We start from the raw sequence: 14,178 nt of genomic DNA on the forward strand, positions 1-14,178 counted from the left end.
CTGTACGCTAACCACTTGACCGCCGTGCAGCCTATTTTTTTTAACTTGAACACTGAATTTGCATGTTTTTACAAATATATTTTATTTTTTAAGTATCCAGAAACATCTCTCCTCTCATATTACAAACATGCAAAAACTTAAGGATTAGAAAAGTAATTCAAAAGGTTCAAATTGTGAGAAAAAAACATTCAGGTCCGCAAACTGTGCCATGAGGACAGAAGCAGGAACGGGAATTAAGTGTCAAGCTGTAACCAACAATAAGAGGTGGCACAAACACAGACCAACAGCAGCATACACCAAACATGTCATCTTGCCATTAAAAGATCCTCTTTAATTAAAATTTCATGTAAACGCAGTCACCTCCCAGCAAGCAGAGAGTGACACACAGCGTCCAAAAGCATTAGGGATTATTCAACAGGAGCAGCCAGCACAGCGTCCAGAGCGCTCTGAGCGTCGCTGATCTGCTGTTGCAGCCTCTGCTTCATGGCCTCGTTCTGGGCCTTCTTCAGCATGTCCTGCATGTCCCTGATGGCTGCCCGGTAACCAGGAGCATTGTGAAACACTCGGATGGCTTTGTCCCCGCTGCACACCAAGAAGCGTCCGTTGATGTCAAACCTGAGGTCCGTGATCTCCTCGCTGTGCACACTCAGCAGCTGCTCCTCTCGCTCGCCAGTGGATGCGCTGTACATGGCCACGTTACAAATGTCGCTGATGGCCACCACTCGGCCGTCGGGCGACAATGCCACTCGGCTGCCATTGGACGACTTGCAGGGAACGGTCCTGAGGAGGTAAGGATCCTGCTGCTGTTTGTACTCCACATTGGTATTCCACAGCTTCCAGGTTCCATCTTTAGACAAGGTCACCATTCTGAAACCATAAAAAGCAGCGGTCACAGCAGTCATTTGAACGTCCCAAATATGCAAAACCGAGTATTGCCTTTGTCATCACCTATGCAAAATACATTTGTTAAGAATATGTTGACTCCAGTTACACACATTCATTCATTTTCTACCGCTTATCCTCATGAGGGTCACGGGGGTCTTCTTCAGGCGAGAGGGGGGGTACACCCTAGACTGATCGTCAGCCAATCACAGGGCACATATGGACAATTTGGAGTCATCGATTAACCTAGCATTCATGTTTTTGGAATGTGGGAGGAAACAGATGCACTGGGAGAACATGCAAACTCCAAACAGAGATGGCCGAGGGTGCAATCAAACTCTGATCTCCTAGCTGTGTGGCCTGCGTGCTAACCACTCTCCTACCATGCAGCCCTCAGTTACAAACAATCCATTCAACGGAGACCACAAATTGGGGCAATATTGTCCGACGATGTGTTTTTTGGTCATGTGCATCACGTCCCGAATGCCTTGCGTTCACATTATTTGTGAAAGATTTTCCACTCTGTTGTGGGAGTAGACCTGTAAGTAGGCCTTATCTGCAACAGAGAGATAACACATGCCAAGGCTTATCTTGGAACAATAGCACCCTGTCCTCCTTTAATTAACTTCACACACATCACATAGATTTATTATGAGTCATCCTTCCTGTCTCCTAGCTAGGACGCTAAGCCCACTGTCTGAGAATTGGCTGGCTGGCGTGGGGGGCTGACCCTTCTTTCCAGCGCTGGCATTGCAATTGCTAACTTCTACACCTTTTCAATGTTACACTGTTAAACTTTACTTCTGACTCATAAGCCTTATTCCAACTTCTCCCTCGAAATGGGCATATATTTTGGCACACTTATTGGACTTATTTCAAATTGTTGAAAAATACTACAATACAGGACCCTTAACTGTGAAAGTAGAGGGATTTATGTGGTTTTTTTTTTTTACCTTTGAGAGTCGTTGGAGAATGCAAAAGCATGGACTCCCGCTGAATGACCTTTCAGCTCGAACGCTCGCTTCACCTCCTTGAACTCGCCCGTCTTGCCGAAGCACACCTCCCACACCTTGACGTCAGGGGTGAAGCCACAGGATGCCACAAACCTGAGTGAGGTAAAAAGGTAGGTCGTTATGAAGCGATACAAAAGACAGTAAGTAACCTGTTAACAATGGCGGCAACTAACCTGCCACATGGGGAAACAGCAGCATAGGAATTGGTCATCTGGTTCGTATTGATCGCAGCCAGTATTTCTCCTTTCAAGTCCCAAATGTTGATGCTGGTGTCGGTGGAGGCACTCATGATGAACCTACCTGCAATGAGACAGTCAACAGGTACATTTCAATATCACATATATAATATTTACAGTATACATTGTCTTGAGTTTACCAGTCTCTGCGATGCCAATGTTGAGGATGCTGGCTTTGTGCCTGGGCGGGAAGTCCTCTGAGGCCCCTTTGAAGCTCATAGAGCCGTCCTCTTTCTTGCTCATCTTGAAGACTCGCATCGTATCCCCGTTAGCGAGCCAGGTAATAAACGCCTTGGAGTCCGGGCTGAAGCGAACAAGCGTGGCGTGGTCCAGCTCCACATTGGCCCGCAGACACTTGTGCTCCCGTTCCAGGAAGTCTCTGGTGCTCCAGATCCGCACCGTGCGGTCGTTGGAACAAGACGCCAAGTACTTGCCGTTGCTGCTGAAATCGAGGCACGTCACATTGCCGCTGTGGCCCTAAAGGATGCAAACAATTTTACTTGACTAAACACAATAATAAACAGGAAACCAAAGGATATATTCTGTATATTTTACCGCTTTTACACTTACCTTAAGTGATGCTGCCAACAGCGGATGGTTGAAGTTGTGTTGTGAAGGTTTTTCTTTTCGACTGCGCTGTTGCTTGTCCTGCTTTAGTTTCTTGGCTGCAGGAGCCTTTGACACGTTGCCTTCAACTGGAAGACCAAACACAAACACAGCAGGATTATGTACCTGGCTTAAAAGGCGTCAAAACCTTGGCTACAGGACGTTCAATGTGGTTTTCATCCCAGTCGCGGAACACTGGACCCACTCTACACCCTTACAAGGGTACTGGAGGGTAAGGGAGGGTACATGAGTTTGCCCAACTGGTCTACATTGGCTTTGTGGACTTGGAAAAGGCATTTGACTCTGTCCCTCGCAGGGTGTCCTATGGGTGGTGCTCTGGGAGTACGAGATTGGATGCATGCTCCTACGTGCCATCCAGTCCTTGTACAATCTTTTCCTGTCAGAACTGCAAATTTAATTATTTGCATTATGTATGTTTTTACGTGTTTACCTACTGCACAAACAGTACTTTAAAAGAGGCGTGTTATTATATTTACCAGTACATGAGTACTTTCCATTTACAGTGTAAAAGGGTTGGTATTAATGCAGATGTCAGAATCAATTAAATAACCATACATATACTGTATAGGGGTAGTATTTCCAATAACGGAACACTGATATTAATACTTTTTACATGAAAATGTGCAATATTATTGCATGGCTTTGTGATTTTGGCTCGATCCACCCATCCATAATCAACAAGTCACAGGTCAGTTTTCTGTCGTTTCACCTGTGTAGTGTTAAGTTTTCCCTTAATTTCCCAAACCAGCTCCACAATTGTGCATCTGTGTGGACGCAGTATATAGTCCCATGCATAGCTGTCAAAAATAAATGTCGTTAATAGGGACTCGAAAGACTCCCATGGATGCAGTCGACCGGGTAGCTAATCGCTAACGTCACAGCGAAGACAAGCTAGCCTATCAAGACGCTATCTCCCTGGCATAGCATGGCTCTTACCGGCACACTCGCTCGTCTGAGCCGCTTCCTCTCGTAACTCTTCTTTCCGTTTCCCCACGGCGAAAGCCACCAAAATCACCAGGGCGCCTAGTAACAAAGTCAACGCGATCAAGGCGACCACCTCCATCTCTAGGCACTTTCTTTGTGCCACGTAATTTGAGTCCTGCCGCTAACCACCCTGGGAGCTTTATTGACGTACTGTTGGCTGTTGGTGGCGTTTGAGTGTCGTGGCACGTTGTCGCCATCTGTTGGCCTGGCGGGTAAGTTCACTGCAAATATATCCAGCCATCAGCTTATAATGTATACCGTTTGGTTTATTTTCTATGTATGTAGTTAATACAGATACTTTGCACGAGTAGTACAAATCTATACTACTTAATATGTTGATAAATTTGTTGAGTATAAGGAAGTTTAGCCATCACCGAATTGTTTGTGAACTGAGCTTTAATTGTAAAAATAATTTAGTTGTGTTTTGGAACATCCACCCATCCCTTTTATTAGATCAACATAAACCACCGGCACTGCATCAGATTAGGTTCACTTATGTTGCACACAATTTCACAAACAACTCGACAGCTAACGTGGTGTTAACACAAAAAAAAGATGCTGCACAAGATGAAATTTCTGTCCTGTAAACTGACTTAATTATTCAGATTTGTTGACAAAACAGTAGTTGATGTTGACATGAATTCATGAATTGAGTAATTCCAGGATTCAGTGCCTGGGATTCAATAGAGGTAGTCTGGCACACACACACGAAAAAAAGAAATTAAAATGTTCCTGTCCCAATTGGCTTTGGTACTTCAGTACATGTCAAAATCATTCAACTGACCGGCTAATGTCAGTGCTTGAAAAAAGAAAAAGAAAAAAATCCCAACATAAAGGCCGTCCACGGGAGGACTTTGGGAATGTTTGCAGTTAAGAAACATCACAAATAACTATGGCTAGCAATCAAAGCCAACTACTCAATCGTCCTTTATGTGCAGATGAGTGACAGTCATTTACACGGGCAAGCGGCCAATTAAAAAAATAATTTAAAAATGCGTCACAATTCGACAGTTACGTGGTTGGTTTTCTCCCTCCATTCCAGCTTCGTGGGGAGTACAAATCAGTCTGCGTAAAAAAATAAACTGCGCTGATGCGCCGTTTTCTCTGTTCTTCTTAAGACAACTCTGGATATGACTCAGAATCTTCTCCTCAAGTAAATCCTCCAGCATCATTTAGTCACCCAGGTGGCAAAAACAGTGTTTTTGGCCGGGACCCCATCAAAGAAAATGGCGCCGCCTGAGTGGAGGAGTGGTCAGGGCGGCGTAGTCGGGGCTTGGAACAAAGAATTGATAAGCCACAGCAGCGACTGAAAGTCCAATTAAAGTTCAATCAGTGCAAGGTTATTTCATGTTCTTCCTGTTGTGCTGCCTCCGCGCTTGCAGTCTCTGCCGCGCCCCGCTTGGCTTGGAACCAGCCCCGATGGAGAAGGCAGGAGTCGCCGGAGAACCTGATGAGAAAAACAGCACAACAGTTATAAACAAGCCGCAATATCATTCCTTCAGCTATGAAAATGTATTCATGACCTACCGAAAGGAACAGCATTGAAGCCCTGTAGTGGTGTTACGGGATTACCAAAGGGAATTGGACCGGGGGCTGCAGAAGTGGTCTGGCCAAAAGATGGAGTAGATGTTCCTGTGAGGAAAGTCAAATGATGAAACATTCAGGATTTCACAGCAGAAGGTTTTCAAAAATAGGCAAACCAGACACATTAGTAAGTTTACGTGCACACATGCAGCATAGCCGACCGTAATGTGATCGCTCCTCTACAGTTACATTTGTGATGATCACATGCCGTGTGGCAAACAGAGTACTATTCCAAGAACTTACCAAAAGCTGGTTTATCAGTAGCAGCCCCAAAGTTGAAGCCTCCCATCTGCGGCGCTGGATTATTTGCATGGGGTGTTCCAAACTGGGGCTGCGATAAAGCGGCGCCAAAGTTAAATCCGCCGGTTGCAGGCTGCGCGGTGCCCAAGGGTGTCTGCTGAGGAGTGGTGCCACCAAACGTGAAAGCAGGGCCGGGTTGCGTGCCCTGAGTCTGGGCGGCTTGTCCGAAGCTTGGCGCCACCGATGGCGTGGTCGTGCCTCCAAAAGCAAAGGCGGTGGAGCCTCCCCCAAATGACGGTTTAGTTGGTGTCACAAAGCTGGATGGTGCGGTGGTGGCAGCTCCCCTGAATGGGAAAGCCGGTGGGGCGGGATTGGAAGCAGGTGCCGTGGGTGCTACGCTACCTCCAAAAGTAAAGGGCTTTGATGAGGTGGCAACAGCCGCTGTGGAGCTGAAGGTCGTCTGCGAGGCTGGCGCTTCAAAGGACGACGACTTTCCAAAGGTGAATGCAGACTGTGCCAAAGTGGTGACGGCAGCATTAGCGGTAGAGGCTGCAGCAACGGGGGTACCGTTTGCCATGGCAAAACCTCCAAAAGTTGGTTGTGTCGTGTTCTGACTGACTGCTGTCTGACCAAAAGCAAAGACCTTCTGACTGGTGGCTTGAGGCTGTGTCATGCCAAATGCAAAGGCGGGAGCGGCGGTTGTAGCGGGAGCAGCAGCGGCGGTGGTGGTGGTGGTGACAGCTCCAAAATGAAAGGTGCCCCCAGCAGCAGGAGCAGGCGCTGGCGCTGAGGTGGTACTCACATTAGCTGGAGCTGGAGCTGACCAGGTTTCAAACATGGATTTTATAGCAGGCTGGGCTACAGGATTTGTGTTGGTGGTGGTGGTGGTGGTGTTGGTGGTGGAGCTGGTGGAGGTCAACCCAGTGAAAAGTGACGGTGTAAGAGTGGTGCTGTTTGCTGAGGAACCAAATATTGAAGAGCTCAAAGAACCTGTGGCAGATGTTGTAATAGAAGCCGTGTATGGAGGCGGAGCAAAGCCAGGCCCTGCGCTGGTGCTGCTGCCAAATATGGGCTTGAAGTTTTGTACAAGTGGTTTGCTCTCTGGGGCTGACATGGCTGATGTGGTGGAGGGAGCTGTGGTGGCAGCAAAGATGGGTTTGAACCCGGAGGGGAGCTGAGGGCTGGAGTGACTGAGCGAATCTGAACTGCTTGTGGCAGCAGTGGTGCCAGGGGCTGGGGTAGTGGCAGAGGACACAACGGTGCTGCTGCTGAACAGGCTGGAGAGTCCAAACGGGCTGACTCCAGCTAATGATGGAGTACTAGTGCTGCTGCTGCTGCTGGCAGGCTTGGAAACCAGGCCCAGAACCTGAGTGAAGGCAGAGGGCTGGCCTGCACCAATAGAAGAGGGCTGGGACTGTGAGGCAGGTGGGGGTTTTGGAGGGTCTGACACAGTGGACACCTTCGGGTGTGAGACGCTGGGTGGTACCAGTGTAGTCAATGCAGACACTGTGGACACAAGCAGGAAAAAAATCAAGCGAAAAGCATGAACAAGCCCATAAGTTACATGTCTTCCAACCCGGTGGTCCTACCTGTGGTTGTGCTGGCAGAAGCGCTTACAGGACTCTTCATCTTCAGAGCCTCCAGCAGGGGGTTGGAAGCCGAGGGTGATGGGCTGGGATCCAGGTTGATGACAGGTGCGGCCGAGCTGGAGGTTATGGGCAGAGGGGCAGCTAAAAGGCTACTCAGGGTGAGGGTAGTGGTGCTGGGAACAGAGGCGGTAGACGAGGCAGGCGTGGTGGACACGGTGGTGGAGGTCAGAGAAGAGGTGGACTCTTGGGGTTCGGGAGCTTGATAGACACATGTCAGACTTTAGGATGGTGTTCAAAATGACACAAAGATGCATCTCGGTGTCTTCTCCTCATATCTGCGGCAACTCACCAGGTGTCTCCAGGACCTTCTGGATCTTGCTGAGGGCGGCTTTCTTCTCATCATCTAGATCCTTCACAGTGACGGTGTAGCCCAGCTCAGGTGGCGGGGGCTGCAAAACAGGATAGATAGTTCATTATTTCCACCGATGGGAAAATAGTTTCCAAATGTGTTTGGAGGTTCTACTGTACAAACAAACAGTCATTGTCACTCCTTACCAGCAAGATGTGGTCGTCCCGGTTGGCGGATACCAGCTGGATCTTCCGTTTTCTCTTCCCACCACTCCCAGTGGAGTCTGTTGAAGTTGTAACTGGGACTTTGGGGACTGGAGTCTGTTTGGCTGCAATACATTGGACATGAGTACATGAGGTCCTTTACTGTGGAAGACTGCCAACTGTCACACTTACAAGTCTCAGGCGCTTTTTCCGAGGCTGTCTTATCTGACCTAACAGAGGACGCTGAGCTGGGAAAAAGACCGTCATCCTCTCTGGTAAAAGAAATCAAGAGATAATCAAGAGATAAAAACAGTAACCTACACTCTTATGTGACCTCAATCAATAGGGAGGCTATAAAAACACACCTGGCTCTCTTGGAGGCGGCTGCTTCTGGTGTCTGAGAGCGAGAAGAACCTGGGCTGGACATTGGCGAGCTTGGCGCCGATGGTTTCTTAAACTGTCAAAGGAGGTAAATGTATCATCATCTGCTTGAATCTGCTTTAACAACAATGACACACGGTGTGCTTGGGTTACCTGCACAAGACCCCCCATTGAAGAGCTGTAGGAGCTGTAGATGGGGTTTCTCTTGGAGCCAGGGGTGCCTCTGGGAGCATGGACTCCACTGGCAGAGCTGATGGAGGAGGTGCGAGACCTCTTCATTATGGACTCTTCCACCACTGAGGTGATCCCTCTTTTTAGGCTTCCTGGTCTGGATGAATGAAAAGATGGAGGCATAGGACTACAGAAGATCCAGTCTATACAAACACGAAGTGACAGTAAGGGGAAGTTAGACTCACTTCGGGACCAGTTGTGATGGCGCGCCGTTAGGCAAAAGAGGTTCAAAAGCTGAATGTGCACTTCCTCCACTGTCGTTACGCCTGGGAATTCAAAAACACAAATTACTTATGCCTGATGTATGCGTTAAATCATGTATGTGGTTATTTATCCAAGGGTGTATGTAGAGCTGCAACAATTAATTGATGGTTAAATGATTACCCAATTAATCTACAACTATTTTGATAATCAAGTAATCATTTTTTTTTTATAATCAAGTAATCATTCTTTTATTTAAATATGTAAATATCCTGATTTCAGCCTCTCAAATGTAAATATTTTTACAATTTCCTTAGACATCAATGAAAGCAGATCTTTGTGTTTTAGCCAAAACAAGATATTCACACATATCAGCTTTGACGATTAATTGATTAATGACAAAATTGACGATTAATCGGCTATTAAAAGAAAAGTTAGTTGCAGCCCTAGAGGACTGTACTCTAAAATGTTATTGGTGATATGAATGGCAATTAATTGCAAAAGAAGGAACTTAATCTCAAAAACAACATTTCCACTGCATTTCAGGCCTGCCACAAAAGGACCAGCTTACATCATGTTAGTGATTCCTTGGCTGACATAGGTCAGCTAGTTGACTGCCATGCTGCTTGAGTTAGAATAACGGACTGGAAGCTTTAAAGGAAGGGTTGTGTTTGAAATTGTTGTTCTACCTCTGTTAACCATGCAAGGAAACACACTTAAACATTATTGCTTATTACAATAAGGGCTTCACAGGCAAGCATATAGTTGCTAGTAGGATGGCACCTACACTAACCAACTAATCACATCATTCGAACTCGAGCAATTGTGGAGTATCTGTGTTTGTTAATGAGCAGGCTACTTCCTGTTCATGAAGGATGAGTAACAAATGCCAATATTATTCTAGGGAGTAGACCATTCCTTCCTCCTAATCCATACCGATTCCAACTATCATAATACATTCCTGTATTATTCCTCTTTATCCAGATCCTCGGTTGGTGGAAATTCCATCACAAATCCTAGTGTTGGCTACAGTTTCAATGTTAAAAGATTTAAACCAATTTGGAAACATTTGAAGGCCAGATTAAGAAGCTCAGCAGGACCTATATCGCAATGGTTTTATCTGGTCTTGCTTCTCCTCTGGTTTGTTTACCTTCTCTTGCTCCTCTGCTCCGTGGTTAAGCTCCTGTCCTCATCTTCAACCTCTCTCTTACGGCTCTCCTTCAACACTTTGAGGACACTTTCCCTAGAGCAGGGGTCAACGGGATCCCCGGGAGCTTTGGCGCAACTCAGGTGGTCCAAACTAAATGTAGAAAGATTCCAGTAATGCTTAGGTGTACTCCACAGCACATAGTATTGCATCAAAAGCCTAATTTCCCACTATGTGTGTTTGTGAAACGAAACCTGGGGCTGTTGCGGTCCGGCCGGGCAATCTTCATCGTGACGGGACTGTGGGCAACCAGGGAATTTCGAGGGGTGAGGACACTCTTCTTCTTGAAGCCATCCCACCTGACGGGAGACAGGAGCCCTACTGAGGAGACGCCTGGCTGCTGAAGAGGGTAGTGACGCTGGGGGGTGATGTTGAAGCGCCCCGCTGAGCCTGGCGCCTCCCTTAAAAAGATATGACACACCTTGGGATTAAATATCCACTCACTCTCCTTACCTCTTTAATACAATAATATTGGATACCAGTGGGGAATTAAAATACATTAATTTTAATAAAATACTCCATAAATCTCAAATTATTTACAGGGCAAGGGTCCAGAGGGGTCTTCAAGATGTATACAGCGCTTCTTGAAAGTTTGTGAACCCCTTGAAAATTTAAAACAGAGGTGTCACAAGATTTTACTATTTTGATGACTGTGGACTTGCCGATATCGAAAATTGATATTTTTGGATTTAGAGATCAGACTTTAGCCTGTACTTGATTTTCACTGAATGTGTTGACTGAAATGGGCTCCTATTCATAGTACTGTCGCCCGTTCATTGCATAAATGTTTTTTGGCATGATTAAAGCACTCGAGACATAAAATAACACACCTATAGTCACCTTTACAGTGGTCTTGTGCGATACCGTTAATTTGGTATCGATTCGGTGCCAAGTAAATACAGGGCCTTAAAGACACTTGTAAATACAATTATTTGATCAAAATCAACATATGTGAAGGGTTCACAAACCTTCAGAAGCACTGTATTGTTTCACAGTCAACATTTTCACATTTTTATGAATATCCACATTGAGTCTAATAAGTAATAAAAACAATAAACGTTTGATATGTATGTTTTGTCTAATGGCAAGTAATTTTAAACAATACAATATTGTTTTGATAATACAGCTGTATAATACTTTGGTTTTACAAATTTAATTTACAAAAGAAATCGTAAGAGCCATTTGGGAGCCGAAAGAGCCGATGCCAACTCTTTTCGGTGAGCCGAGTAATAAGAGAGCCGAAAATCCCTTCACTATAATTGACCATAAACATACCCAGCAAATGACAGCCTCCTGTTCGGGGTGTAGACAGCATGATTGGGTCTGGACAAATTCTCCCGAAGTTGCTCTCTGGGGTTCCGAACGACTCTGGGCCTCCCGAAGTCGCCGGTCGGACTTTCGGGTTTGCCAATGTAGCTCCCCATGAGAAAGTCCCGGGGGCTGAAGAGAAACGACTCGCTCGCCAAGTGTTCCCCGCGATAAACGGCATTAAAGCCCGGTCTTGTCTGTCTGAGAGGTCGCTGTGACTCGCTCCGCTGCTCACGCCTCTCACCGCCGAGCTTGGTCCTCCTCCGTGACACCACCGACACGTCGCTCACCCACCAGTCCCAAAAGCGAAGAAGGTAGCCGAAGGGAGCGATTAGTCCGGCCCAGGGATTCAGGCCTAATCTGGCGGGAAGCGGCGTTCCGCAAAAAAGGAGCCACGCCACGCCACAAAGCACTAAAGTGATAGCAACGTATTGGAACGAGGGAGCGAAATAAAGGATTAGACAAACTAAAGCTAAAGCAGAAAGAAGAGCTAAATTTCTCTCTCTAGGTGACATGGCGGCAGTGCGCCCATCATGCTGCTCTATACTGCTTCTTCTGCATTGGCTACCACGGTGATTCACTTTCAGGTGAGGCGCAATCGCGCCGCCCAATGGATGAAAGTGGTGTCGCTGCCAAGAACAATCAGCTTGTCAGAACACAAGTTTTTTAGAATCTACTGAAAAAATAAGCGTAAGTCAAATATTGTCTATATGACAGGGCTCTTTATTTTCAAAGATCCCCAATGTGACAAGAGTGCTCTGCTGGCATAAGTGATTATTTGGTGAAAATCTTGCTAGTTCTGAAATGAACTAGCAACCGGTTTGATGTCATTCCTGGTCCAGATTTAGCCTGTGGACACACAGTCCACAGTCCACAATGCCACATTTCAGACAATTCAGTGTTTTTTTGTTTTAATTTTGTGTTAGAAATGTCACATACAGCATATGAATGGTAAAATAATGGATATTGCTTTGTACATTGTAACACCAGAAGTGTAGTGTTCCATAACTATATAAATGATATAAACACTTCAAAAACAGACTTTTGAGACCAACAGTATTGTTTGGTATCCAACTAAAATGAATGGTCTTGCTCCATTGCCTTTCTTCTCTCTCTTTCGCTCAGTTTTGACATTTGGACTTCGAAGGTTTTGTCAAACGCACCGTAGTCCACGCGAAAGGCACCCTTCTCTAAGGAAATGCACGATTCAAACCGGTGACCCCACAGGATCTCGTCCTCCGTGTAGGATGTCCTCGCCTGACATGTCATACCTGCAGAAGGATGAGAAAACGGTCATTTAAGTGCATCATCAGCTTGATTTAAAAGCGTTAAAAAATACCCACCCGAGGCTTCCACAATGCCCTCTAAGATGACAATGATCTCAAAGGTCTCCCTCCTCAAACGATCGGCATCCACCTCCCAGAAAGGGCTGTTTTCGTTGATGATGTGCGTGATGGTCTGGGGCTCAACCAGCAAGAGCCGGTCTCCACCCGTGTCGTAGCCCATGTTGATCTCAGACTGCTCCAGCGGGATAAATTCTCCTTCTCTGGTCTGCCTGGATCTGATGAGCTTGGCGCGGATCTTAGCATCCACCATGTGACTCTCCCGGAGGTCCCCGATACGGAAGAGCATGCAGAGCTTGTCATCCCGCTCGCATATGACGCAGTGTTTGCTGAAGATGAGTGTTTGGGCCCTTTGCTGGGGCCGTGAGATCTTCACAAACATGCAGCCCACCATGAGAGCATCGATGATGCATCCCAGGATGGACTGGATCATCAGTAGCACCACCCCTTCGGGGCACTTCGCCGTCACCATCCTGGAGCCGTACCCGATTGTCCTCTGGCTCTCTAATGACAGCAGCAGGGCTGACAGGAAGCCGTCCACGTTCTCGTAGCACGCCTGCCAGTGCGGGTCACGCACATGTTTGATGTCGCCTCGCACCCAGGCGCCCAGGAAGTAGATTCCGCCAAAGGCCACCCATGTGAGGATGTAGCACATGGTGAAGACCAGAAGGAACCAACGGCACTTGAGGTCCACCAGTGTGGTGAAAATATCCGAGAGGAAGCGGCTCTTGTCCTCAATGGGCCCCAGGTTGACCCTGCACTTGCCGTCCTTGGTCACATAGCGTTGGCGCTGGTTGCCGGCAGTCACGTGCACTGGGTGCTCGTCGCCCAGGAGCTTACGACGCTTCCTCTCTGTCTTGGTTGCTTGGATGGAGAGGTTGTTGCTGCCGTTGGAGCCTCTTGATGACCACCTGGAGCTGAAACGCTTGAGTTTCCTGCTGCGCCGAGGCTTAGGGGCCTCCTCGATGGTTTCCAACAAAGTCAGTTCTTGTCGAACTGACACTGGAGCCTGGCTGCAAGGACTCTGAGTCTGGGAGACCTCCTGAGATGATGAAAAGTCAGTTCTTGTGGTCATTGTTGAGGTAACGACAGATGCCTGAAATAAAAGAAATATCAGATTGAATAGTGGAGGATTCTAAAAAGCCGCACCGTATAAGAGGTAGATTCAGGTTGTGGTCTGGGCAGCTGAGTCTTCATCGGAGGGATGGAGTTCCTGCGAGGCTTGATCCTGACCTGGCTACTGTCGAGACTGTTGCTTCGGACTGTTGCTCTGCTGCCACCGCCGCACATCACGCTGGAGATCATTTCCAAGGGCTTCAAGAGGCTCCGATCGGATTGTCGGGACAATGAAAATGAAAAGTGAGGAAAGACTGCCAGATGGTTGGAATGCTTTGAGCGTTCCGTATGATTGACCAGCTTTGTGTCTTGGCAAACACCACTTGAAGTGGACCACTCTGTGTCCCACCACACTTTTTCCCCAAGTGGGGGATTATCCTTATTAATCCTCAATGTCCATCCGAGAAGCTCTGAAGAAAACGTTAGATTGGAAAAAGATTACCAGAAGGCTTAAGGGACACATTGTCATACATGTTACCCACAGCAAATCACAATAAACATCAATAATAGATCATTTTTCTACATGTTCATTCACATTGTCACCCCAAACTCTCTCTAGCTGGACAATTTACTCAAATTAAATTTGAAATCATATCAAAAGAAGTGAGATAATATTTCAGACGCATACATTTCTATCATTTCTATTATGTCTATTTACATGTTCAGAGTAACTTGAAAAGTTCT

The 14,178-nt window shown here is 46.8% G+C and overlaps 3 protein-coding genes across 3 annotated transcripts; all 3 read right to left on the reverse strand.

The window, feature by feature from the left end:
- Positions 1 to 63: 63 nt before the first annotated feature.
- tbl2 (transducin beta like 2) lies at positions 64 to 3,932 on the reverse strand. The gene is made up of 6 exons (XM_058087741.1): positions 3,695 to 3,932; positions 2,702 to 2,826; positions 2,272 to 2,608; positions 2,069 to 2,195; positions 1,836 to 1,988; positions 64 to 867 (listed from the first exon to the last, which is right to left on the reverse strand). Exons 1-6 carry the CDS (start codon positions 3,819 to 3,821, stop codon positions 408 to 410), a joined length of 1,329 nt encoding a protein of 442 aa, XP_057943724.1. The 5' UTR covers positions 3,822 to 3,932; the 3' UTR covers positions 64 to 407.
- Positions 3,933 to 4,024: 92 nt separating this feature from the next.
- pom121 (POM121 transmembrane nucleoporin) lies at positions 4,025 to 11,599 on the reverse strand. The gene is made up of 13 exons (XM_058087731.1): positions 11,003 to 11,599; positions 9,922 to 10,128; positions 9,671 to 9,820; positions 8,505 to 8,585; positions 8,242 to 8,416; positions 8,073 to 8,164; positions 7,900 to 7,979; positions 7,711 to 7,832; positions 7,505 to 7,604; positions 7,156 to 7,413; positions 5,570 to 7,072; positions 5,270 to 5,374; positions 4,025 to 5,189 (listed from the first exon to the last, which is right to left on the reverse strand). The coding sequence occupies exons 1-13, from the start codon at positions 11,548 to 11,550 to the stop codon at positions 5,083 to 5,085; spliced, it is 3,528 nt and encodes a 1,175-aa protein (XP_057943714.1). The 5' UTR covers positions 11,551 to 11,599; the 3' UTR covers positions 4,025 to 5,082.
- Positions 11,600 to 11,944: 345 nt separating this feature from the next.
- LOC131138300 (G protein-activated inward rectifier potassium channel 3-like) lies at positions 11,945 to 13,811 on the reverse strand. The gene is made up of 3 exons (XM_058087115.1): positions 13,612 to 13,811; positions 12,379 to 13,474; positions 11,945 to 12,306 (listed from the first exon to the last, which is right to left on the reverse strand). The coding sequence occupies exons 1-3, from the start codon at positions 13,681 to 13,683 to the stop codon at positions 12,110 to 12,112; spliced, it is 1,365 nt and encodes a 454-aa protein (XP_057943098.1). The 5' UTR covers positions 13,684 to 13,811; the 3' UTR covers positions 11,945 to 12,109.
- Positions 13,812 to 14,178: the final 367 nt, after the last annotated feature.

This window comes from Doryrhamphus excisus, chromosome 11 (assembly GCF_030265055.1).
Source record: "Doryrhamphus excisus isolate RoL2022-K1 chromosome 11, RoL_Dexc_1.0, whole genome shotgun sequence".
Classification (NCBI taxonomy): Eukaryota; Metazoa; Chordata; class Actinopteri; order Syngnathiformes; family Syngnathidae; genus Doryrhamphus; species Doryrhamphus excisus.

Excerpts from the sequence above, each read along its gene's own strand:
- tbl2 (XM_058087741.1), bottom strand. The coding sequence starts at position 3,821 with ATGGAGGTGGTCGCCTTGATCGCGTTGACTTTGTTACTAGGCGCCCTG. Across the intron at positions 2,827-3,694 it reads TCAGACGAGCGAGTGTGCCG|TTGAAGGCAACGTGTCAAAG; the intron begins GTAAGAGCCATG and ends TTGGTCTTCCAG. Across the intron at positions 2,609-2,701 it reads TGTTGGCAGCATCACTTAAG|GGCCACAGCGGCAATGTGAC; the intron begins GTAAGTGTAAAA and ends TGCATCCTTTAG.
- pom121 (XM_058087731.1), bottom strand. The coding sequence starts at position 11,550 with ATGTCACCTAGAGAGAGAAATTTAGCTCTTCTTTCTGCTTTAGCTTTA. Across the intron at positions 7,605-7,710 it reads GGGACGACCACATCTTGCTG|CCCCCGCCACCTGAGCTGGG; the intron begins GTAAGGAGTGAC and ends CCTGTTTTGCAG. Across the intron at positions 7,073-7,155 it reads TTCTGCCAGCACAACCACAG|TGTCTGCATTGACTACACTG; the intron begins GTAGGACCACCG and ends TTGTGTCCACAG.
- LOC131138300 (XM_058087115.1), bottom strand. The coding sequence starts at position 13,683 with ATGATCTCCAGCGTGATGTGCGGCGGTGGCAGCAGAGCAACAGTCCGA. Across the intron at positions 13,475-13,611 it reads ACAGTCTCGACAGTAGCCAG|GCATCTGTCGTTACCTCAAC; the intron begins GTCAGGATCAAG and ends CTTTTATTTCAG. Across the intron at positions 12,307-12,378 it reads GGGCATTGTGGAAGCCTCGG|GTATGACATGTCAGGCGAGG; the intron begins GTGGGTATTTTT and ends ATCCTTCTGCAG.